This window comes from Theobroma cacao, chromosome 6 (assembly GCF_000208745.1).
Source record: "Theobroma cacao cultivar B97-61/B2 chromosome 6, Criollo_cocoa_genome_V2, whole genome shotgun sequence".
In the NCBI taxonomy this organism is placed as follows: domain Eukaryota; kingdom Viridiplantae; phylum Streptophyta; class Magnoliopsida; order Malvales; family Malvaceae; genus Theobroma; species Theobroma cacao.
This window is the reverse complement of record NC_030855.1, coordinates 22,203,796-22,228,636: the sequence shown is the minus strand read 5'-3', so window position 1 is coordinate 22,228,636 and position 24,841 is coordinate 22,203,796. Positions and strand designations below refer to the sequence as shown.

The 24,841-nt window shown below is 36.5% G+C and overlaps 6 protein-coding genes across 10 annotated transcripts; 4 read left to right on the top strand and 2 right to left on the bottom strand.

Annotated features, from left to right (window-relative positions):
* LOC18596547 (probable purine permease 9) lies at positions 280-1,284 on the top strand (the record flags this gene model as incomplete). Its single annotated transcript, XM_018122843.1, has 1 exon — positions 280-1,284. A coding segment is annotated over one exon (1,002 nt), but the record flags the coding sequence as incomplete, so codon positions are not given.
* Positions 1,967-10,425, bottom strand: LOC18596544 (UDP-N-acetylglucosamine transferase subunit ALG14 homolog). 4 transcript variants are annotated; one of them, XM_018123742.1, is made up of 7 exons: positions 10,345-10,425; positions 9,884-10,103; positions 9,652-9,791; positions 9,025-9,168; positions 8,825-8,884; positions 8,463-8,662; positions 1,967-2,345 (listed from the first exon to the last, which is right to left on the bottom strand). In XM_018123742.1, the coding sequence occupies exons 2-6, from the start codon at positions 10,062-10,064 to the stop codon at positions 8,486-8,488; spliced, it is 702 nt and encodes a 233-aa protein (XP_017979231.1). In that variant the 5' UTR covers positions 10,065-10,103; positions 10,345-10,425; the 3' UTR covers positions 1,967-2,345; positions 8,463-8,485. The 4 variants fall into 4 exon arrangements, with proteins under 4 accessions (XP_017979231.1, XP_017979232.1, XP_017979230.1 ...); XM_018123743.1 differs by lacking the exon at positions 1,967-2,345 and adding an exon at positions 4,113-4,369; XM_018123741.1 differs by lacking the exon at positions 1,967-2,345 and adding an exon at positions 6,878-6,963.
* Positions 4,283-7,004, top strand: LOC18596545 (probable purine permease 9). The gene is made up of 2 exons (XM_007025091.2): positions 4,283-4,388; positions 5,809-7,004. The coding sequence occupies exons 1-2, from the start codon at positions 4,352-4,354 to the stop codon at positions 6,918-6,920; spliced, it is 1,149 nt and encodes a 382-aa protein (XP_007025153.1). The 5' UTR covers positions 4,283-4,351; the 3' UTR covers positions 6,921-7,004.
* On the top strand, positions 12,014-21,168 carry LOC18596542 (probable starch synthase 4, chloroplastic/amyloplastic). 2 transcript variants are annotated; one of them, XM_007025083.2, is made up of 16 exons: positions 12,014-12,429; positions 12,968-13,280; positions 13,929-14,010; positions 14,177-15,269; positions 15,344-15,395; positions 16,865-16,987; positions 17,072-17,147; positions 17,226-17,410; positions 17,491-17,685; positions 17,777-17,848; positions 18,057-18,149; positions 18,793-18,918; positions 19,829-19,978; positions 20,113-20,174; positions 20,273-20,348; positions 20,569-21,168. In XM_007025083.2, exons 1-16 carry the CDS (start codon positions 12,254-12,256, stop codon positions 20,746-20,748), a joined length of 3,054 nt encoding a protein of 1,017 aa, XP_007025145.2. In that variant the 5' UTR covers positions 12,014-12,253; the 3' UTR covers positions 20,749-21,168. The 2 variants fall into 2 exon arrangements, with proteins under 2 accessions (XP_007025145.2, XP_007025147.2); XM_007025085.2 differs by having other exon boundaries at positions 17,940-18,149.
* Positions 21,280-22,266, bottom strand: LOC18596543 (chlorophyll a-b binding protein of LHCII type 1). The gene has a single exon (XM_007025086.2). It carries the CDS (start codon positions 22,193-22,195, stop codon positions 21,401-21,403), a length of 795 nt encoding a protein of 264 aa, XP_007025148.1. The 5' UTR covers positions 22,196-22,266; the 3' UTR covers positions 21,280-21,400.
* On the top strand, positions 23,728-24,804 carry LOC18596541 (chlorophyll a-b binding protein of LHCII type 1). The gene has a single exon (XM_007025081.2). It carries the CDS (start codon positions 23,814-23,816, stop codon positions 24,606-24,608), a length of 795 nt encoding a protein of 264 aa, XP_007025143.2. The 5' UTR covers positions 23,728-23,813; the 3' UTR covers positions 24,609-24,804.

Sequence of the window (24,841 nt, the reverse complement as noted above, 5' to 3'; positions counted from 1 at the left end):
CCCTTTTCTGAGTTATGATTTCTTATTATGCTTTAAAATATTCAACAGGCTTGCTAATCTCTCTGCTTTGCAAAGTAAAGACTTGGTAGCTGAAAAGAGAAACAATCGTATAATATATCATAGAGTCAATTGTTTTAAGGAAAACCAAGTTCATCAGAAACGTTGATTGATGCTCCCTAGCTAAGTCGATCCTTTGTTTTTTTACCAGTTCAGGAGACTGAAGAAGAGAAACCGAAGGAACATACGACGGTTTCAAATCAATCAATAGCGCCTAGATCTAAATGGCTACGGATAGCTTTGTATGTACTCTTTGTGCTTTCTGACCAGGCAGTTGGTACAATGTTGGGAAGGCTGTACTTTGACAAAGGAGGAAAGAGCCAATGGATGGCAACACTAATGCAACCGGTAGGCTTCCCAGTTCTCATTCTTTACTATTGCTTCTCACCACTCAAAAATTCAACCGCAACCAGTCCTAACACAAGAAAACCACCCACCATGATTCTTGTTTCAGTTTATATGTCCCTTGGCCTACTTGTAGCAGCATACTGCTTTCTTTACTCGACCGGATTGCGGTACCTTCCTGTGTCTACATATTCCCTCATTTGTGCATCCCAGTTAGCTTTCAACGCTTTATTCTCCTATTTCCTCAATCCCCAAAATTTCACTCCTTTCATAGTCAATTCTCTGATCCTTCTCACCATCTCCTCCATCCTCCTTGCGTCTCACGATGCCTCTTCAACTCCCCGGGGAGTCTCAAGAGGACAGTATGTGATCGGATTCATATGCACTGTTGGTGCATCTGCTGGGAACGGATTCGTGCTCTCTTTAACTCAGCTCTGCTTTCGGAAGCTTATAAAAAGGGATACATTTGCAGTAGTCATGGATATGATAATCTACCAGTCACTAGTAGCAACAAGTGCAATCCTGGTGGGACTTTTTGCTAGTGGAGAATGGAAAGGTGTAAAGGGAGAAATGGAAGAATATGAACTTGGAAAGATATCATATGTCATGAATTTAGTATGGATATCTATATCATGGCAGGGTTTTGCCGTTGGAGTCACAGGACTGATTTTTGAGGTTTCTTCTCATTTTGGCAATGCCGTAAGTGCTCTCGGGTTGCCTGTGGTTCCAATTCTAGCGGTTATCTTCTTTGGTGACAGAATGGATTGTATAAAGGTAGTCGCCATGGTGTTGGCTATTTGGGGCTTTCTTTCATACGCCTACCAGCATTACGTTGATGACCATGAGTCTAATAACACGTTTGGTTTACGGAATAAATAAGAATGGAATAGAATTGTTATTCTGTGAAAATAAAATAAAATGAGAATAGAATAGAATAGTTATTACTTTATTTGATATTGTGAATGGAATAGAGTATGAATTGCTATTATGACTTATTACAGTGTTTGGTTGATAAAAATAAGATTGGAATAAGAAAGGAATGGTGATAAAATAACATAAATACCCTTGACTATATTAACAATTATTTTCATAAAAAAATAAAATTATCCTTATTATCATTTAAATACACATTTATCCCAAAAGATAATTATCCATCATAATTATATTTTCTCCCAATTACTAAAAATAATTATAATTTAGTCACATATTTTTATAAATAGATAATTATTTAAAAATATAATTTAATTATATTATATTTTATCCATCATAATCAATTAAATTTGTGTATAGATTTTTTTTTTAGCCAATTCTTCATATATTATGAATCATTTTCATATATTATAAAACATTTTCATATATGGTGGCTCTAGGTTATTACTCGCACTGGCAAACCCTTTATCATGATTCATGAATTCCATATACAATGGATTGATCTCTTAATTTCTCTTTTTTATTCCGAGCTGGAATACATCGTACATTAATTAAGAACAATGCTAAAATTCATTATACAAATCAGTTCTGGAAAAAAAGAGAGCCAAGAGACACTATCACAAAAGATATGGCAAAACAGAACACCAAACTTTGACATCTTACTGTATTGACAATACATGCATCATTCCCAAACATAAAGAAAAAACAGAAAAGTCCCCAACATAAAACTTCACACCACAAAACAAAATGAAGAAGAACCACAATGAAACCATAATCTTATCCACACCACACCTTGACTTTTACAACCACCGAACACAAAACATTACCTCACATACTGAATTTGTGGATTTAAAGAACTACTTTAAACCATATAATAGCAGAATAGTTTAAAACCATAAGTAGAGATTACAGAGAACCCAGATTACTTAAAATCTCTACCAGCAGAGGAAGATTATTACTTTTGTTCATGCATCACCCAGTGCTTGCCTTTCTTCTCCCTAGCGACAATTTGACTGCAAAATGAGAAAAGAAAATACCTTGTCAAGTGAGGAAACTAACGGATATCATAATCAACTTTGCAACCACAGGCCAAAAGAGCTTCTAATGAACAAGTTACAAACAAGTTTATTCAATAATGTTCCTTTGTCACTGTATTTTGCAAATAACAAAAGCTTGATTAGCGGAAACAAGATTTAATTATTATTTGCATTGTACGTTTGATTCATTAAAATTTAGTTTTCGTCAAGGCAATCAATTTTGATTATGTTTATGCACATAGGAATTAATTTGAGCTCTGATATCTATCAAATCTCTATATATATTCTTATCTTAATTTTATTATTTCATCACACCAAGTTACTAATAATAATTAATCATGTTGAAGAATGAAAATGGAAGCTGTCCTATAATAATACATTCATTGCCCAAAAACTGATCAAACAACATTAGAATATGGTCTTGCAGCAGACTTTCTTTTCATTTCATAAGATACTAGCCAGATTGGTGTGGTTATCATGTTCAGATTGCCTTACCAAAAATTCTCCCTTGCAACCATGGACCTAACAAACCCGAATGAAGAAGCTGCCGCTTTCAACTTAACAGCAGCTTCAAAATGAGGGAATGAATTTGGGGCCTTGTATATATATAATCAACAAATCAAAAAAATTCAAACAATAAGTACCCAAAATTTCAGCAACTCAGAAAGAAAATTCATCAAAATCACAACACAAAATCAGCATTTTATATTTCAGATCTACTAACAATAAAAACACTAGAGTGAGATCTACTAACAACAATCACAATTAATCACAAAAACCATAACAATTAAATGGAAATGTTGTTGCCTGAAGGATTTGAAGCAACTACCTCCACTATGGACGGCGGAGAGAGAGGGGAAGACGGGTGAGAGCGGCTGAGAGAGAGGGGAAGACCCACGGTTGAGAGAGAGTAAGACGACCAGTTGAGAGAGGAGATAAAGACAGAGGAAGGACGGCTAGCTAAGAGAGAAGATGAACATGGGGGAAGAGCGGCTGACAGACGAGAGGAAGACAGTGGGCTGAGAGAGAATAGGCTTTTCGGGGGAAGGTTGAAACTGCTGAGGAAGATGGGGGAAAGAGGAAGGAGGAAGAGAGAGAAAAAAATTTACTTTTTATAGGGATAAAATGGTGATTTTATTAAACATTTGAGGATATTTTAGTCAAATTACAATTTAAACTTATTCTCTCGGTCACGAAATAGATAATACCGAGGGGGCGGGTATTAGCCATTCCCACCACAAAGTCCTATTCCTCCAGAATACCTATTCCGCCTACTTGTTTGACAACCAAACAAGGGAAATGGAATGGCATGGGAATAGAGTGCTATTCCCCCAACCAAACGCGCTGTAAGAGTTAACTCAAAAACATAAATGATTGAAGCTCTAAAAGCTTCCTCTGGTTGAAGAAGTGAGCTTTACGGCGCATCAAAGATGTAGCAAAGAAAATAATGGTGACGTTCCAAAATAAAATAAAATGGTCAAATCAGGCACTAATTGCATGATCTTGACTGATGCCTATGATGAGGCATATGGTTTTCATGTTTTCGTGAAGATGTAAATATTGCAAATGATGGAATAATTACTGATTGCAGACTAATCGACCTCGATAATGTCATGCCTGGGACAGCCATAACCTTCAAAATTGAATGTCATTCATGCAAACTTTTCACGTCTCTCTCACTCACCCGCAGACCAATCAAATCCAAAGATGCACATGATTCATTTCTGCACGCATCGCCCATCATCATCATCCAATTAATGATTTGTTGTTACAGACAATCGTACTTCGTATGCATGGAATGGAAGGATTCTTTTCTTTCTGGGCAATGAGACTACTTGCATAGCCATTATCCACAGTTAGGTGGCATATATATTTACATTGTTCTTTGGTATAAACTCTCTCTCTCTGTCTCCCTCCCTCCCTCTCTCTCCTTCCTCCCTGGCTGGCTGGCTGGCTGCTTTTGGAATTTCTTCGTCTTTGATATGGGAAAACCCCAAGAACTGCAACTCCACATCATTGGTAAGTCAGCTAACTCGACTCATGTAAAGATTAGGGAAGCAAACTACAAAAACCATTTTATAATTAGCTTTTATCTTCTCTTTCATCCACAAAAACTCCTGAATGAAGAGATCGACATTATAAAATTCTTGAACAAGACTTTTTTTTTTTTTTTGTCTATTTCTGTGTCAAATTGTAGCGACTTAGCCAATTTAGTTCTCTTTTTGCCCATCTTTAAGTCGCTAAAATGGAGTAAAGCTATCAACGAGCTCAGTCACCGTTTACCTCTCATCAGCTAAACTCCCGATTTTAAGCTTAAAGAAAACAGACAATAATTTTCGCATCATCGAGGAAATTCTCACTTACCTTAAACTCTTTATTTCTTCCCTCACCTTTGACTCGTACTGTTATAGATCTTCTTGAAGAGATAATGCGACAACGTTAACTAAAATTTCATTTGATTGCAACTTTTATTACTTACCTTTTACAATTTATTTTTATGTTTTCCAAGTTTTCACAAAAAAAAAATGATAGAAACAAAATCATATTTGTCTGAAAATTAACAAAGACTGAAAAAAATATACAATAAACTTCACCTATACCCTTTATAATTTAAACTTTTCCCATATAATACGGTATTTTTTTTTTTCAATTAGTAGCTTGTGATTCTTTTCTCAATTAACACTATAAATAATTTCGGCTCTCACAAAAAGTTATGCCACTAATTTTGCTCTATTAAATTACAAAACAATCATATAGACTAACTTTGAATTAAGAGTATTTTGATACTTTGATAAGGTAAAAGTAACGGCTCAACCCTTGTGAAAACATATATTATCCATATGCTACTATATTATTGAAAAAAAATATCCACAAGATGCTAATTGGGGGCAAAATAATCACAAGATATTATATAGAAAAAGTTTAAATCACAGAAAGGGTAAATAAAATTTACCCAAAAAATACTAATATTAATTTGGACAATCACACAAATAAAACCATTTTCTTATTCATTATTTAACCATGAAAGTTAAACCATAATTCTCATATCATAAAAAGTTGTTCATGGCCCTTTTTTTCAAAAACAAAAGGCAAAGGCAACAATCAAGAGTTGTCAACCAAATTAAAACCTCAAAATCCCCCCCCCCCCCCCACCCCGGCTTCCAACAAATTTATTCTGATAGCTAACTGCTTTTTACACTTCCCAGGTTCCCAGTTCAGATGCATTCACTTTGCATTCAACACGTATGCATATCAAACCATGGTTCTTAACTTTTAAGCTAAGCAGGAACACTCAATGGCAGAGATTTATATTTTAAAGTGTAATACAACTCATTAGAGTTTGTAGAACATACAAGATTTTCTTTTAAAAAAAAAACCCGTCATTTGACAAATCAGTTATGAGTCCTTGAATAACAATTATGCCAATGTTTTCTAACAGTTCAAGAAGTCAAGGAAGAAAACTCACCTCAGTATCTGAATGGCAAGAAACTAACAAGCCCTGAACCCAGAAACTATAAGTGGTGGATCTCTATCATCATGTATGCGTTCTTTGTACTCTTCGGCCAGTCAGCATCCACACTCTTGGGACGCCTATACTATGACAAAGGAGGGAAGAGCATATGGGTAGCTACACTTGCGCAACTTGCGGGCTTCCCAATCCTCATTCCATGTTACTGCCTCTCACCACCTAGAAGTTGCACAACAAATGAGCAAACAAAGCAGCCATCTGCCTTGATACTGGCAATAATCTATTTCTCTTTTGGTATTTGCCTAGCAGCATACAGCTTGATGTATTCTTTTGGACTCTTATACCTTCCAGTATCAACTTTTTCCCTCATTTGTGCATCCCAATTAGCCTTCACTGCTCTCTTCTCATTTTTCCTTCATTCGCAAAAGTTCACTCCTTTTATAATCAATTCACTAGTTTTACTAACCATCTCCTCCACCCTCCTGATATTTCAAACTGATCCAGCAAGCCACGCTGAAGTCTCTAAAGGAAAGTATGCAATTGGATTCATATGCACTATTGGTGCGTCTGCTGGGTATGGCTTGATGCTTTCTCTGACACAACTTGCCTTCAAAAAGCTTCTAAAAAGAGAAACACATGCAAAGGTCTTTGAAATGGTGATATATCAGTCACTGATTGCCACTTCTGTTGCCATAGTGGGGCTCTTCATCAGTGGAGAATGGAAAAATTTGTCAGTAGAAATGGAGGAGTTTAGACTGGGTAAGTTTTCCTATGTGATGACCCTAATTGAGACAGCTATAGCTTCAGAGTTTTTTGTTGTTGGGGCTATAGGATTGATTTTCGAAGTGTCTTCTCTCTTCTCCAATGCCATAAGTGTCTTGGGTTTGCCTGTTATTCCAATTCTAGCTGTGATCTTTTTCCATGAGAAAATGGATCCAATAAAGGTAATTGCTATGGTATTGGCTATATGGGGCTTTGTCTCATATGTCTATCAGTGTTATCTTGACAATACAAGCTCCAAGAGTGAATATAGAAGTGGCAGTGAAGTTTCAAAGAGTCCATTACTTGAAGAGGTTAGTTAATGGATAAGTTGGGCTTCCACGGTCTATATGAGATTGTCATTTTCTGCAAAACAAGAAATACAACCTCAAAAGTAATCTTTCTCATCCTTCTCTGTGCAAAGTTAAATATACCAAACTCCAAAAATAGCACTAGGAAACTAAATACAATTACGTACTCTGTATGTATTCTCAGCTTCTCATAGTATTTTCATCCAAAACGGCTAGGGTTGTAGTAATGCTTAACAAAAGCAGCTGCACCATGCTAATTGGCATTGGAGAAGAAAATAAATGACCTATTCTGTCTCACTAGCCTCATTCTATAATGGGGAGTTTAAGAACAAAAAGCAGGAGGGAGTTCAAACAGAAAGAAAACAGGACACCATGAAACAATGAGAGATTCCAAAATGACTGGGAAGATTAGATAAATGAAGCTAAGATGTTTGTTGCAATCATGTCAGATCAACCCATTATTGTTATGTGAAATAGGGAAAAGAAACATGGTTATGTTCAGCAAACAACAGAAATGCTTGTAAACTCAAGCTAAACTCATTAGCGATCAACAAATCATAGGGTTCATTGAAGCTCATAGTTAGCAAATCAAGCCAAAGCCCTTAATCAGGCTTATCCAAAATTATTGAAGCTGGAGTATATGTCCTTAGTGTAGGTTGCATATCACAAACCAAAGAGGCAGTACTCAAAAATGAGCTCAACTGAAGCTGCTCAAGCTTCCCTTATACATGATAATTCCTTGCTAGTTCGTGACTAATATTAATAATTTCCCTAATACAATTAAGGAATTCTCAGTGTTCCAACCAGCCCAAAAAATTCAATTTGACCATGCTATGCTACGTGTTTGTCAAAGATAAGCTCAAGTACTTCAACAATCAACCCAGCTCAGGCTGCTCACATCCAAGAAAACATGTAAACGTTTGAGGGAAAAGGAGAAGAAAAAGAGGGGTTGGAAGTTTGAATCCAAGCTATGCAGGAATTTGATCATATTAAGTAATAAATTAAACAAAATCATGGAGAGAAAAGTTGAAATAGAAACTTATTCGGTTATTCCTAAGAAGTCCTTTGCAAACTACACCCTAAAACAAAAATATATGCAGCAATGTTCCTCCATATAAAGTTCAAGAGATTAACAACAACTTAAGAGTATTAATTTAAAATTTGGAATCAAATGGCAAGTAATATATCTAAAACAGTTTGGGCAAATAATAGACACTAAAAATACCACAAATCACTTGAAAGGTTCCAGAAACTTGTTACCAATTTAAGAACTTAATGTTGAGGCAGTGAAATGATATATGCCAGCAATTTATTAATTAACATGGTCTTGGTTAAAGCGCAAGTGTAATGCTAGTATCAAAATTTTGAGATAATCCATATCATACTCTATCATTCTTTTTGTCAAATATCATGGTCCACATTAAATCATGTTGCAGTAATCAAACGAACCCAACAAGGAAATACTAAAATCCTAATGAGGAGAAAGAGAAAAAGAAACTTTAAAATGTAGAATACAATATTAAAACAAAAATCTTTGAGGTTAAGTGAGAGTACCCATCAGCAGTGGACTTAATTAACTACATCAGGCAACCAACATAATGAGCTCGAGGGTATTTTCTCTGCAGTTGTGGCCATTGCACAAAGAACTGATCTGCAATCCGTAACTTGTAAAGCAACAAACCACTTAAAGAGAGCCTCTTTACTCTTGCAATGCTCTCAACATAAAAGATGGATGACCATCTAATTCCAACCACCTGCCAGCAAATTTACAAGAAAAATAGCTAACTCCAGTCATCTTAGATGTAGAAATGTTTAAGCATTTAACTTTATCTGACTTTCTTTTTCCCATCCCATCAGTTTTATCAAAGAGAGAAAGGCAATACAAAATAAAAAGGATTAGAGGGAAACATGCGAACCTTGAAAATGAATGCAATTACACATAGAGGAATACAAGTACCAGGGCCATTGCAAAGAACCTGCAGTTAAAGTAAAGTTTATAACAAGAAACTTGATCATTTTTCATTTGGGCCAGAACATGAAACCTGATTCAAGCATCTATTTTAAGTAAAAACAGCAACTAGAAGGGGAAAGGAAGTTACACAGAACAGAATAATACCACTTGAGGTCTGATTTTAATCATCAGCCACAATGCATGAGCCAGGGCTACTAAAGTTGTCCAAACAGAGGTTACATATGATTGACCAACTTCCCTGCTTCTATAGATCTGCATGAACTCAGCAGAGATTTCCTTGACCCCACTCTGCAGTTGCAATAAGTTTAAGAAGGAAACCTCTTGTAATCAGCAAAACAGGAATATGAAACACAATCCAACTTCTCAATAAGAAGCACAACTAGGGAAGCCATGCCCTCCATCCAATGCCAAACTGTTTACGAATTTACATTTTACAAAATAACACTAAATATACAGATAGCAAAATGGAAGTACCAACATAGGAAAGCAGCCCAGATGATTCAAAACAAAGAAATAACAACAAAAAAACTTGCAATATCTGCTATATTATTAACGAAATTCACATACAAGGGTTAAAAAAGGTACTAATAAGAATATTATACCGTTGATTAATAATTCAACGTATTTTCATTAAATAAATAATATATAAATAGTATCCCTATGAACAAAAGACCACATTAAACAAACTGAAATCGTATGGAGGAAAGGCAATAAATCAAAATCTTAATAGCCATTGATAACAAAGTCAGAAATCGGAGTTGCAAAATTTACCGAATCAGCCAAAGAATTCTCCAAAACACGAGCTTTCTGCAGGCTCATATTATCAGTAGCAGCGGCTATATAAAACCTCGGCGTAAACTTGTTCTTTTGCAAAACTAACAAGAGATCAATCATCTCTGCCGTGTGTCCTCCTATACCGAGAAATCACAAACCAACGATCATGATTAAACATCATAAAATCAACGGCAATTAAGAAAAAAGGATAAACAAAAATTGAGCGCACCTGAACCCAAAACAACGAGAGTGCTGAGAGGCTGCTGCGAAGTTCTTTTTCTCAGTGGCTTGCAGGTTCGCCAAATCACGTAGAGAATTCGGACTAAGATAATTGCAATAAAGGTGACGAAACAAGTGATTGGAAGATTGGAAGATAAATTGGAGAAGCAACAGCTACTGTTTTTCTCCATTTCTTGAGCTTTTTCAACGAAATTACGTGAGGAGGAACTCTGTGTAAATAAGAGAAAGAATCAGAGTAGAAGATTTGATTCAAAATTTTAATCGTCGAAATAGAAAATCAAGAAGGATTGAGAGAGGAAATTTTGGAATGGATGTTTCGAAATCTAGGGAACAAAGAATTGGAAATGTGCGCTGGAATTGGAACGAAAAATTGGTGAAATTGGAAAACAATATCACGATGATGAAGAAGAAGAAGATTTTGACGGGGAAACAAAGGAAAAAAAATCGTACTGAAGTTAACAAGTTGCAACACTCCTGGCGTTTCCCGCAATTCCGCTGCGTTTCGCTCGTTACTTCAGCGCTATATGTTCGCAGTTCCCTTAGACTTTTTGTTCTTTGAATTGTTTGGGCCCAAGGGCAGCAATTGTTGACGGCCCAATTCGCCCTTGAAATATGGGCTCTAAGTCCACCAATTTGAGCCTATCCACTCAACAACATAAAATCCTTTTAAAAAATTTAGTACAAATATGCAAATGAAAATTGCATAAAAAATAAAAAAGTAAAGTGAGATAAAAAAAATTTTCCAAATAATTATAGATGATAAAATCCAGTATCTTATTGTGACGTAAAAAGCATTTTCTATTGAAATACTTTTATGTAAAAAGTTACATTTAGTTATATTTACCTACAATATTTATTTAAGATGACTATATATTTTCATGTATACATAAATAAATGAACCAACTATAAACTTTTTGTGAAACTTTACAATTTAAACATGATAATTTTGTACAAGACAATACAGCATGATACAAGTTTAAGCAGATTTGAGTTTAAGTTACTTGTATTTTCTGTATTAATTATGATAAAATGCAAACAAATCATGTATTAACTATGTCAACCACGCTTACTCTATTAAAATTTAACTAAGACATAATTAGTTAATCATGTTATCATGTACTTGTAACTCATTTATTAAGTTGTGTCCATGTGTTGTTTGAACACATTAATACAAAGTTAAGATATATTTATTGATGTTAAATTTAATTATATTTGAAAAATATTATGATATTTATAATTTTCTATTATTAATTTGAATAATAAAATTATATTTTATTTTAATTGTATTAATTATATCAATCGTGTAAATATATTATAATTATATAAAATTTAATCATAGTAATTGTGTAAACAAATTATTTTGTGTTGTATAAAATTTAATAATCATGTTAGTTGTGTCATGTTATAACTTTATCAAATATATTTGTACACACATTTAAGATTCTTACACATTTAATTATTTGTATTATGTTGGCATTTACATTTATAAATATATAGCTATGAATATCTTATATTTATACAACATAATTAAAGCACGAAAATATAAAATCATGAAATTTATTTTTTATGTCAGTAATAATAACATAATCATATTTTTTTCTTCCTTTCAATAAAATTATTCAAAATTTTCAATAGGGAAGAGCAAAATGATGTACCATAGACTGCTAAACTAGAAATGTGCCATGGCTTAACGAATATTTCATTAAACCTCTAAATCCGGTTTAGTTGCCTTTTCTAATCTCCATTGTCTCCTTGCCTTAGAGGAAAAGACATGGATATGCCAAATTAAATTAATCTCCATTTATTTAATTTAAATATTTAAATCCCGTCATTTTCTCCATAAATGGAGATCTCAATTCTGCCTTATTCTCACATGCCACGTGGGGCTCTTTCCATAGCTCACTCACACAAAACTTTCTCTCCGATCACGTCCCATCACCATCCATCATATCAATCCAAACAGAAATAGTGGATGAACACTGGCCCCAGCCTTACACCGGCTCCAAGACCCTCGTCCGTTCGATTCGGATAAGGGAAACACTCACACCGTAACAAGAATACGCCCTAACATATATATTATCTTTTGATTGTCGTAAAAATATAGATTCAAGGAGAAGACTCCGGTGTCCACTCTGTCCAGTAAGATATTATCAGCATTTCAGATATTTGTTTTATTTAGTATATAGTGGTACTAAATTTTTTATGCTAATCTTCCGGTTATAGGCAGCAAGTTAACGTTGAGCCAAAGAAAGCGGTTATTCTTCTGTTCCCAATCCCTCAAACCCATATCGAGAGAAAGAGAGAGCGAGGCTTTGCGCATTTCAAACAAACAAAAATAAAAAGAAAAAAGAGAAAGAAAATGTCTGCAAAGCTATCGACCTGCTTCTTTAACCATGGCTTTATCAGTTTGAACTACAATAATAATAATAATAAAAATGTTATTAGTTATAAGAAGCATGTAAATTTGAGGTTACTGTTCGTGCCTTCTCGTCGCTTACTCCCAGCTTCATGTAAAATGCGGCAAAAGAATTTCAGGTACTTTTCTTGAATCCATAGCCGTTTAAACGATCGATTTTGGCTATTTTTTTTTTGTTTAAATATGTTTTCAAGGGTCTGTTCAATTTGCTTTTGAGAAATTTTTGATTGAAGAGTTTTGTTTGGCCCTAAGTTAGAAAAGCTATACATTCTTGGCTAGACTTTGATATCGAAATGGAAATTAATGATGGATTAGGCTTATCAAGAGCAAACTAATGTTTATTGGAATGTTGCATGGTTCTGTATTTTAATGAGAAGAAAGAAAAAGAAAACAAAAAGTTTGTAGAACTAGGCTAGTAACAAGCTTGTTTAATGACCGTGATCTGGTTCAAGTTTCTTGACAATTCAATAGTTCTTGAACAATCGTTTTGTACTTTAAAAAAAAAAAAGAATATATGTAGATGTCAATTTTTACATCATATAAATTATATTCTCAAGAACTTTTGGATCTTTTATCTGTTGCTTTCGTATTATGCGTCTTGGAATGGAAGGTGATATATTATCCACTTATTTGATGTCCCTATTGAAATTTATGCAGTTCTCAAAATAAGAGACCACAAGGGAAGAAACTTCCTTCTGAGCAGATTCCAACAAGTGCAAAGTTGCAGCCGAATAGCGATGAGGAATCTGTACCTGAAAATTCTGTCCCAAATAGTGTAGATATGGAGCATATAGTACAAAATGAAACTCTTTATGAAGATGATGTTAATACTAGGGTAGATGTGGAGTATATCAATGAACAGAATTTGGGCACTCTATCTGTGTCTGCCATTGAGACTAACAGAGATGTAGAGCATACGGATGGACAGAATCTGGACAGTTTAACACTGCCTGCTGTAACAAAAGCTTTGGTACTTTCATTTTCCAAGAAGCCTGCAGTGAATCTGGATGCAAATTGTATTGTTTGGTGCTGCTCTTGTTCTGTATAGATATTTTAATTTTATTTGTTTGTCTTCATGAACTGCCATAGAATGATGGTGAAGTGGGAAGAATAATTGAACACATTTACCATTGCTTAATTTTTGTGTTCCAGCAAATACGATACTTATGAGTTCTCAATGATGGTGCATAAATGTCAGAAATTCAAGGCACCATATGGAATAATTTTATCTTTGTTGAAGTTTGTTAATCAAGAATTTTATGAGCTTTTCGAATGGCAAATTTGCCATCCTGGATTTTGCTTTGGTGGTGAAGATGCTTTATTTACTCCTACTGTTCAAGCGGTGAAGTATGATTAGAAGATCTGAATTCCTTAGTGATGCATTATCTGGTTGAGTTTCCTGCAATTTGATAGAAGTGATTTCCTTTTAACTTAAAGTTAGAGACATATAAAGTTTTGGGAGAAACAATTACTTATGGAACTATGAGATATACATGGTCATATACTTCCTTCTTCTGTGTTCTTTTTCTTTGAAAGGCCTTCTTCTGTTTTCTTAATAGGAATTATGTAAATTGAAGGTTTAAATTTAAGTTTCTGAAAGCCATTTTCTCTTTTGCAGGCCATAAACAGAGATGGTGGAGAGCAGCTCTCAGGAGTTCTTCTAGAGGACCTGATAGGCATGATAAAAAATGCAGAGAGAAGTAGGATATCTTGCTGTTATGAAACTCTTGAATTTATTTTTATGTAGTACTTTAGTATGCACCTTTCTATCATTTCATGAAGAGAAATATATGCATGTTATCATATTCATGCATCATAATCCTTCTTCTAAATATGATATATCTTGCTGTTTCTAAACATATGTAGATATCCTTCTTCTCAATCAAGCTCGGGTTCATGCACTAGAAGATCTTCATAAAATTCTCAGTGAGAAGGAGTCACTACAAGGAGAAATTAACATTTTGGAGATGAGATTGGCAGAAGCTGATGCTCGGATTAAAGTTGCTTCCCAAGAAAAGATACATGTGGAGCTCCTAGAAGATCAGCTGGAGAAGTTGCGAAATGAGTTGATTCACAGGGGTGGTTCTGGGAAAAGTGAGCTTGAATTGTATGAGAATCAAAACAAAATTTCAAAAGAAGAAATGCTTTTAGCACGTGATCGTCATGTTCATTCTCTTAGCAAGGAGGTTGATTCTTTGAGGACAGAGAATCTAGCCCTAAAACATGATATCCAAGCGCTCAAGTCTATGCTTAGTAATGTCAAGGACACTAATGAACACATGGTAACTCTTGAAAATGAACGCTCTTTTCTAGAGTCTGCTTTGAAGGAGTTGGAGTCTAAACTGTCTGTTTCTCAGCAAGACTCTTCAAATATTTCTGCTCTAAAGGTTGAATGCAAGGACCTATGGGCAAAGGTAGAAAATTTGCAACTCTTGCTGGATAAGGCAACTAAACAGGCTGACCAAGCCATTTCAGTGTTACAGCAAAACCATGATCTCCGAAAGAAGGTTGATAAATTGGAAGAATCTCTTGAAGACGCTAATGTCTTTAAATTGTCATCTGAGAAAATACAACACTATAATGAACTCATGCAGCAAAAGATGAAACTACTAGAAGAGCGTCTTCAAAAGTCTGATCAAGAGATACATTCATATGTCCAATTATATCAAGAGTCTGTGCAGGAATTTCAAGAAACCCTTGATAGTTTGAAAGAAGAAAGCAAGAAAAGGGCATTAGATGAGCCAGTTGATGATATGCCTTGGGAATTTTGGAGCCATTTATTGCTTACTATTGATGGTTGGGTGCTTGAGAAGAAAATATCAAGCAGTGATGCAAATCTGTTGAGAGAATTTGTGCAGAAGAGGGATCGACGCATTCATGATGCATTCATGGCATGCAAAGAAAAGAATGAGCGTGAAGTTATATCTAAATTCCTCCACCTGACATCATCCCAAGCAAGGTATTTACCTTTAACTAGTTGGTTTTACTGCATTACTGCTCTTTTTTTAACTTGTCCATTTTGTTGATCTTTAGTCCAGGGTTGTATGTCATTCACATTGCTGCTGAGATGGCACCAGTTGCTAAGGTAAGACTTAGCCCTTTGTTTTTGTTGCTTTCTTGGTATAATCTTTAATGAACATATATTATAAGAGGTCTTATCCTTTTTAGGCTTTTTCACTTTGGCACCCTTATCCCATCACCATCGCTGATGTTGTTTTCTCTTTGAATTGTTGGCTTCTTATTTGATTGACTCTGTTCTAGAAGAAAATTACAAATATAGTTGTTAGATTGTTAATTTCTTTCAAGGTGTTGTGCGTGCCATCAATTATTTTATTGGTTTCAATAACTTGCATGTTTTGTCTTTTTTAATAAGAAAATATAACTTAGAGAATCATCTCAACTTTTTTGCATTTTGCCTTTTCTGTATTTGTGTTGGCCCTATTATACTTGCAGCTGTTCTTTTCGCCACCCTGTGTGGTTTTTCCATGTTCACCAGTGCATTCTCCTATTATTAATAGCGATTCAATTGGTTGGCCTGTTATGTGACCATGCACTCCCAGTACAACCCGGTACAATTTTAGTACTTTCGTATTCAACCATAATGAAAGACACTTCATCTTTTTCACTACTGATGGCATGCTTATAAGTTATGCTCACAGAAGTAGAGTCTACTGTTCTTTCCTTTTGGAGTTCAAGTACAAGCACTAGAGTAATGTCTACTTGATGGCTTGGATTCTTGTTGGAAAGGATGAAAAACAAATGAGACCCTTTAAAATGCAACGAAGTAGACATCTTCATTTTACTTGTTAATCTACTTTCTTTTAAAATGAATTACAAGTTTACAACTTATTCTCCTACAGAACAGTCCTTTTGGATCTCCTTTGCCTATTGTTGACATTGATTAAACAAGCTTAAAGTTGCCATTTGATTTGCCATCGTCATCTGAGAATATTCAGCCACAACTATTTCAAACTTTCCCAGTGTAGTTTTCACCTTTTGCTCTGAATTTCCAAGTAAACAAGCTACTTGGAGCCTCTTTGCTGGAATTGTGCTTAAACACAATTCACGGTTTCAATCTACTTGAAAGTAGTTGGTAGTGTATAATCATCAATGTCTGTGCACCTCTGCACAGCTGGAAGGTTGCTACGTGGGTGCTTGGGAGTGTATTTTTGTGGTCTTGTGTTTGGACCTGCATGGTTGGATAGCTGGTTGTTTTAAGTGATCAGGAATGTGCTGTTGGTGATTTTATTTTTTTCCTCCATTGTCTTTTCTATTTTGGTTTCCAGTCCACCTTTTGGATCAGTGATTGCTGATTAAAACTTATCTTTACATGGTATTAATATCATACTCTTTGTTAGATGCTGTCTTTTATCGTTTACGAAAATGATCTCCTAACTTCTGACACTGAAAAATGAATATCCAATAATTGGTTTGTGATTTTTGGTCTTAAATTTTCCAATATTGTTCAACTTGCATATTCTTGTTAGTTTTGGGGGATTAATTGTGCTTTTCTGATTGTTGCTATGTTTTTTGAATTCAATAATTTTCAATCAGGTCGGTGGTTTGGGAGATGTTGTGACTGGTCTTGGTAAAGCACTGCAGAAGAAAGGACATCTTGTGGAGATTGTTCTTCCAAAATATGATTGTATGCAATACGACCGTATTCGTGACTTGAGGGTATGTTAGCATATTGGAGATTTGAGAAGCACTCAAAGATCATAGGCCAATGCATGTTTATGATGACTTTAATTTTTTGAACAGGCCTTAGATGTGACCGTAGAGTCATATTTTGATGGCAAACTATTTCAAAATAAAGTTTGGGTTGGCACAGTTGAAGGTGAGAATTTTGTTTATTTTCTTCCAGTTGCATGTTATCTATTAGCTTTGCATTCTGACTGCAGAATTGAATTCACAGGTCTTCCTGTTTATTTTATTGAGCCGCATCATCCCAACAAGTTCTTTTGGAGAGGACAATGTTACGGGGAGCATGATGATTTCAAACGTTTTTCATTTTTCAGTCGTGCAGCACTTGAGTTGCTTTTTCAAGCTGGCAAGAAACCAGACATAATTCATTGCCATGACTGGCAGACAGCCTTTGTTGTATGATCATTTTTGACCTTTGGTTTCTTTTGGCATCTGATTCAATGTCCTGTTGATCTGACATGTTAGTTCTTTTTCAGGCACCACTTTATTGGGACTTGTATGCTCCGAAAGGATTGAATTCAGCTCGAATATGTTTTACATGCCATAATTTTGAGTACCAAGGGAGTGCATCTGCTTCAGAATTGGCATCATGTGGCCTGGATGTCCAACAGCTAAACAGACCTGATAGAATGCAGGATAACTCAGCAAATGATAGGGTCAATCCTGTTAAGGTACTGTAGTCACTGGTCTGGCTGTAACAAATATTATTCTTTTTGAAAGTAAGTTTTTTTCTGTTCTTTTTCTAATTGTCCTTCTTTCCAGGGTGCAATTGTGTTCTCTAACATAGTGACAACAGTATCGCCCACTTATGCACAAGAGGTCCGAACTGCTGAGGTATGAATATTTTGTAGTTTTTCTTTGAACAATTTGGTCTGCTTTTTCAATTTTAAGGTTAAACTACAAAACATGCCCCTTATTTTTACAGGGAGGAAGGGGCCTCCATTCAACACTTAATTTTCACTCAAAAAAGTTCATGGGAATCTTAAATGGCATCGATACTGATGCATGGAATCCTGCCACGGATACTTTTCTCAAAGTGCAGTATAGCGCTAATGATCTGCAAGGGAAAGCTGAAAATAAAGCTGCTATGAGAAGGCATCTAGGGCTTTCATCTGCAGATGATCGACAGCCATTGGTAAATTATTTCTGAAGTCTCTATTACTAGTACTGTGATGCAAAATCTACTCTATCACTCTTTTTGTTTTTCCCTTATATTTCATGGAAACTTAAGGTAGCTAGTCTGGTTGATGCAATCATATTGTTAGTATATCTAAGAGGATGATATATTGATAAAAACTTTAGATTTGTAAGTTCATAACGCAGGATATTCTTTTGTCTGAGATGTCCCTTCTTTTTCCTGCTGTTTTATAGTTTTGTCAAGTTGATTTGTGAAATGCATTCTTTTTCAGTAACTTAACTAATATTATAAGATCCTACTGTCAGGCTTTCCACATAAAAAAAATTTAATCAATTTTTAGAATTAAACTGTTCTGTGAATGGTCTTCAGATTCTCATCTGATATGAAGCTTTGATTTAATCAGACTGAATATTCCAATCTACCTCTTTCTATTAGGAGAGATTGAGGTATATTAACATACTGAGATGTATTATATATTCTCTATGAAAGCTTTTGAGTGCACAATGTGAATGCAAGGTCACCTTTGGGTTCTGATAATGTTGCATCTAGCAGCTTGTCATTATTTCTTAACTGATTCCTGTTTTGTAGTTGATGCACTGCATAAATTCTTATTAGAGGTCTTGTATTTATTATTGAATAGGTTGGCAGCATAACAAGATTGGTGCCACAGAAGGGCATGCATCTAATTAGGCATGCCATTTATCGAACACTGGAGATGGGTGGTCAGTTTGTACTTCTTGGTTCAAGTCCAGTTGCCCACATTCAGGTGAATCTTTACTGCTGTTTTGTCCATGTAAAAGCAATGATGGGAAAGAAAAATAAGGATCTCAAATTTAACAAAGTAGTTTGGTTTTTTTTCTTCTGAAGCTTAATGCTGGCTTCTTATCTTTGTCCTCTGTTAAATTGTCTTTAGACAGTTGTCTTAGATGCTTTCTTGATAATTAACATCAGAACTATAAACCATCCAAGAAATGTTTTTTGAAACATATGATGGTAGTACTTCTGCTACCATTGACCAGTAGGGACAGGGAAACTCTTATTCTCTCCAACTTTTAAATTTGGTAGAAGTTAAATGAGTCCTTGAAAAAAAAAGGTATATTATGCATGCAACAGCCTCAGCATTATGTTGAACCTGGATAGATTCAAAGATTTGATTTGTTATAGTCAATGGGAGTTACTTGCAGGGGATCATAGTATGCATCAGAAACTACTGAAAAGCCTCTTCAATCAGTAAACCACTGAAGCATTTTTCTGCATTCCTTTATATTGTGTTGGATTTCATTTTTTTGAACTTTGGGACATATTGGAAGCATGGTGCACAGAAATGAATACATATTTACCTGCAGACACATGCATATAATTTTATATGTAATTCCAGACTTGCATGTAATACTACATTAAAATGGTTAAGCTGATTGATGAATTATTAATATAATTTGGCAAGATATTTGTCCTGGATTGAACCTTTAGGATCAAAACTACATAAGATAAAGCAATAAGAACAATCAAAACTCCATTCAGGCTTCATTTCATGCATTGAACAACTATGGTCCATGTATGGAGTTACTTGTTCTATTTTAAGTTAAATCCTTTTCCTGTTCTATACTTTTATGTTTGAGACTGTTAGTAGAGTGGGGTTCTTTCTTTACATATTTTTGTATTTGATTATTTTGCAGAGGGAATTTGAGGGTATTGCAAACCAATTTCAAAATCATGATCACATTCGGCTAATATTGAAATATGATGAGTCTCTTTCGCATTACATTTACGCAGCATCTGACATGTTCATCATTCCATCTATTTTTGAGCCTTGTGGCCTTACACAGGTATGGTCCAAACTTATGCTTTAGTATCTTGTTGAATATTGTGTCAGTTACTGTTAAACGCAAACCATATTAACATCTGAGCCTCTGTTTAAGTTTCACTTTTCATCCTTATAAGTGATTTCTTGTTAGTCCAGATGATAGCAATGAGATATGGTTCTGTACCCATTGCAAGACAAACTGGTGGTCTAAAGGACAGGTGAACTACTTTACCTAAATTATGTATGTCACTGTACTAAAGTGAAGTTGCTTGACTGGATAATACTAAGCTCATACCTTTAAAATCTTCTTCTGTAGTGTTTTTGATGTTGATGACGACACAATACCTCACCAATTTCAAAATGGATTTACATTTATGACTCCTGATGAACAGGTAATTATGGAACTGTTGAAATATAGTTAACCAGCATTCGAAGCTCATTTTGTTGTTATTATTCTAGCATCCATGTTTTATTTCTAAAGCTAACTAGAAACTATAAAAACAAAGTGTTTAACCCTCTGCCTTTCCTGTCAGGGATCATCTTTTCACTTTTAGATATCATTAATTTAACTCTCTATCATTCTTACTGTTGAATGATCTGAAAAACTGACAGGGAGTAAACAGTGCCTTGGAGCGTGCATTTAATCTCTACAAAAATGACAAGGCGAGTTGGCAACGACTTGTTCAAAAGGACATGAATATAGATTTCAGCTGGGATTCTTCAGCATCACAATATGAGGAACTTTATGCAAAATCTGTTGCCCGAGCCAGGGCAGCAGCAAGTCACACTTAAGCTCCAGTGCGAAAGTTTTTCATTCGAGCAAGTCTGGATTTGTTGACATTGGACTGAGTTTGTCCATATACCTACAGCTCACAGTTCAAGATTACATATACTTATAGTTGAAGATTTCACTAGGGTTAGAGCTGCATTGGTGAACTCAGTACTCACTGCACCTTTCTCCCAATTCTTTTAATAGTTACATTTAGTCACACCATTCAAATTGTTGATAAAGCTTTAGGAATATTAGGTGTTTTTCTCCCTTCACCCTCCTCAGAATGACTTCGTTGTACAACTCATCCTTTCCTACATATACGATATATATCTTACACGGTATTATTTAATTGATCAGTGTAACATAATGTCTCCTTCTCAAATACAAAGTACAGATGACTGGGAAGTACATTCGGAAATTTAACCTTTTTCCCTATCAAACTATTATTGTTAAAGTTAATAATTGCTTTGTTCTTTATGTGCTTCACCTCTTTTACCACTTTCCTTTTGAAACAAATGAAGATGAATGGTTAAACCTTTGTCAGAAGAAGGTAGGCAGACAAAATGCACTTTGAGCACGCAAAATTCATATCATGCTCTGATTGATTTGCAATAAATTTACATCACACCAAGAAAGAACACGAAAATGACAAATCCCTCTTTCTCTCTGAGCTCACTTTCCGGGGACAAAGTTGGTGGCATAGGCCCAGGCATTGTTGTTGACAGGGTCAGCAAGGTGGTCAGCCAAGTTCTCCAACGGTCCCTTTCCGGTGACGATGGCCTGGACGAAGAATCCGAACATTGAGAACATAGCCAATCTGCCGTTCTTGATCTCCTTAACCTTGAGCTCAGCGAATGCCTCTGGGTCATCAGCAAGACCCAATGGGTCGAAGCTGCCACCTGGGTACAATGGGTCAGTCACCTCACCGAGGGGTCCACCAGCAATGCGGTAGCCCTCGACAGCTCCCATCAAGACAACTTGGCAGGCCCAGATGGCCAAGATGCTTTGAGCGTGGATCAAGCTTGGGTTGCCCAAGTAGTCGAGTCCACCCTCGCTGAAGATCTGAGATCCAGCCTTGAACCACACGGCCTCACCGAACTTGACTCCATTCCTGGCCAGAAGCTCAGGGAAAACACATCCAAGAGCTCCCAACATGGCCCATCTGCAGTGGATGACTTCGAGCTCACGGTTCCTGGCGAAGGTCTCTGGGTCAGCAGAGAGCCCAGCAGTGTCCCAACCGTAGTCACCGGGGAACTCTCCGGTCAAGTAGGATGGAGGATCACCAGAGAGTGGGCCCAAGTACAAAACTCTGTCTGGGCCGTACCATGGACTCCCAGAGGGAGGCTTGGTGCCGGTTTTCCTCATGGAAACACGGCCACTGCCCTGGATTTCAGGGGTGGATGGAGAGAACTTCAGTGCCTTTCCGGCGAAGGACGGGGAAGAGAGAGCCATGGTTGCGGCGGCCATTGTAAAATGAGAGATTTGTTGGTAATGGGTGGTGGAGGTTTAAGTTCGAGAGTGATTGGAACGGTCAGTTGGCTGGGTTTATATAGGGAATTGAGAGTGAGGTTCCTTATCTATGTAGTATCTATATCTCTCATTTCATTGGGGGTTCAAGATTTTGATATTGTTCTTGCATTTCCACTTGGCACTCTTCAAATCCACAAAGTTCGTAGATTCACTTAACAGGCTGTAGCCAATGGCATTGTTACACGTCTAGATTTTCAAGGATCATGACCACCCCAGTGAGAGAAATCCGCCAGTTAGAAATATTTCGAACGTTTTTGCTTGTTTTGAATACAATGAAGCAATGCTAGAATAGGGAAAAAGATTATCATTTTCTATGAAAATCTGTCTTTTATCGCATTTTTGCCTTTTGCTTTCATTAAATTTGAATGGACTGTTGGACGTATTGACACTTATTACAATTAATAACCACAAATATTAATTAATAAATTAACACCTTCCATGTTGTCCCCTATTCATTTTCATGGAAAATAGACAACTAGCTAGTTCTCAAGAGAAAGAGAAACTCCTTGAGCCATATGCAGTAGATTTTTGTGAAGTTATGATGTTGAAACCATGGCAGCATAATACAAATTACAGAGTTTTGAGTGGCTGATAGGATATCTTTGTAAAATATCTTCAGAAGAAAAATTTTGCTTTGCAGCATGATGAAGGAACTTGAAATTTCTCCAAGTTTTATGTAATTGACTTTTCAATTGTGTTTTTTTTTTTTTTGTTGAATCAGGATGGAGAACGTCACCTTAAAAAAGTGGCCACAGAGCAAGACATGCAGCGTCTGCAAAATGGAAGTTTATTATTCACCCCGAAAGAGGAAGGTTTTAGTATAATTTGTTCCTTCTGTTAGGCCAGACGTAATGTCAAACTCATCTCTTAATTAATATAGGTTTCTATGTCCAAGGCTCCAAGTCCTAAGTCAATAGACATTTTCAATTTCCTGGATCTCTTTGTGTCTACATTTTGTGTTTCTAGATTAAGTAGACTGTGATCAAACAGATTCTAGCTTTCTTATTTGTGAAACCAATTGTGTATACTCCGATAAAGAACTTATTAGACTTTAAGAGACGAGGAAGGTATTATTCAGTAGATTTTATGAAGAACCAAGCTGAAGATACATTGCCATTAGCTGATATCACGTCTCTCTCGTACAAGAATTCCTGACCCACGCAGACGAAAGTGGTCCTGAATCTGATAAGCAAACGCAGAAAAACTGATGCATCTGCTCCAAGCAGATATGGGGCTATCCGATATTACAAGTGGCGTAATCTCATTGGAACAACAGAGAACACATAACAACTGTTGGAGATTTTCGATACATCACTACCCCAAAAATTATCCAACGCTGATAAGTGGTGTTGAGGGTGCCAAGTAGACATGGGAAATCGAACTTCCAAAATGTTTCAAACCAATAGGAATTCAGCTATAGATCTCCCTAAGATAAGGACCCTTTCCCGAGAAATATATCAATAGCAGCCCACCGAGCCCAACTACCGCATCACTCTCATCAACCTCCCTTCGACAACAAGTTCCTTCCACTGCTCATTCAACATTCAATTGCACAATGGCAGCTGCAACCATGGCCCTCTCTTCCCCATCCTTCGCTGGTAAGGCTGTGAAGCTCTCTCCATTGACCCCTGAAATCCAGGGCAATGGCCGTGTTTCCATGAGGAAAACAGGCACCAGGCCTCCCTCTGGGAGCCCATGGTATGGCCCAGACAGAGTTTTGTACTTGGGCCCACTCTCTGGTGAGCCTCCATCCTACTTGACCGGAGAGTTCCCCGGTGACTACGGTTGGGACACTGCTGGGCTCTCTGCTGACCCAGAGACCTTCGCCGGGAACCGTGAGCTCGAAGTCATCCACTGCAGATGGGCCATGTTGGGAGCTCTTGGATGTGTTTTCCCTGAGCTTCTGGCCAGGAATGGAGTCAAGTTCGGTGAGGCCGTGTGGTTCAAGGCTGGATCCCAGATTTTCAGCGAGGGTGGACTTGACTACTTGGGCAACCCAAGCTTGATCCACGCTCAAAGCATCTTGGCCATCTGGGCCTGCCAAGTTGTCTTGATGGGAGCTGTCGAGGGTTACCGCATTGCTGGTGGACCCCTCGGTGAAGTGACTGACCCATTGTACCCAGGTGGCAGCTTCGACCCATTGGGTCTTGCAGATGACCCAGAGGCCTTCGCTGAGCTCAAGGTTAAGGAGATCAAGAACGGCAGATTGGCTATGTTCTCAATGTTCGGATTCTTCGTCCAGGCCATCGTCACCGGAAAGGGACCGTTGGAGAACTTGGCTGACCACCTTGCTGACCCTGTCAACAACAATGCCTGGGCCTATGCCACCAACTTTGTCCCGGGAAAGTGAGTGAAAAACTGTAACATGTTAATGTGTGAGAGGCGCGTCCTCGCATTTGAGTGTGAATTTGAGAGTGGTGTTTTGTGATGTAGTAGTAATTAGTAGGGACTAGTATGGACTAAGAAGAAATTTCAAACTCTGTGTAATGCTAGTCTCAGTGAAATGGAACTTGCAAATTCTTTTCAAAGTCCCCTATTTCAGTTTACTTGTTTGTTTCCTTCTTGTTTATATTATCTCTTTAT

Excerpts from the sequence above, each read along its gene's own strand:
- LOC18596545 (XM_007025091.2), top strand. The coding sequence starts at position 4,352 with ATGGGAAAACCCCAAGAACTGCAACTCCACATCATTG. Across the intron at positions 4,389-5,808 it reads ACTGCAACTCCACATCATTG|TTCAAGAAGTCAAGGAAGAA; the intron begins GTAAGTCAGCTA and ends GTTTTCTAACAG.
- LOC18596543 (XM_007025086.2), bottom strand. The coding sequence starts at position 22,195 with ATGGCCGCCGCAACCATGGCTCTCTCTTCCCCGTCCTTCGCCGGAAAG.
- LOC18596542 (XM_007025085.2), top strand. The coding sequence starts at position 12,254 with ATGTCTGCAAAGCTATCGACCTGCTTCTTTAACCATGGCTTTATCAGT. Across the intron at positions 17,148-17,225 it reads TTGGGTTGGCACAGTTGAAG|GTCTTCCTGTTTATTTTATT; the intron begins GTGAGAATTTTG and ends TTGAATTCACAG. Across the intron at positions 18,919-19,828 it reads GTCCAGTTGCCCACATTCAG|AGGGAATTTGAGGGTATTGC; the intron begins GTGAATCTTTAC and ends ATTATTTTGCAG.
- LOC18596544 (XM_018123742.1), bottom strand. The coding sequence starts at position 10,064 with ATGGAGAAAAACAGTAGCTGTTGCTTCTCCAATTTATCTTCCAATCTT. Across the intron at positions 9,792-9,883 it reads TCTCGTTGTTTTGGGTTCAG|GAGGACACACGGCAGAGATG; the intron begins GTGCGCTCAATT and ends TTCTCGGTATAG. Across the intron at positions 8,663-8,824 it reads TAATTGCATTCATTTTCAAG|GTGGTTGGAATTAGATGGTC; the intron begins GTTCGCATGTTT and ends ATTTGCTGGCAG.
- LOC18596541 (XM_007025081.2), top strand. The coding sequence starts at position 23,814 with ATGGCAGCTGCAACCATGGCCCTCTCTTCCCCATCCTTCGCTGGTAAG.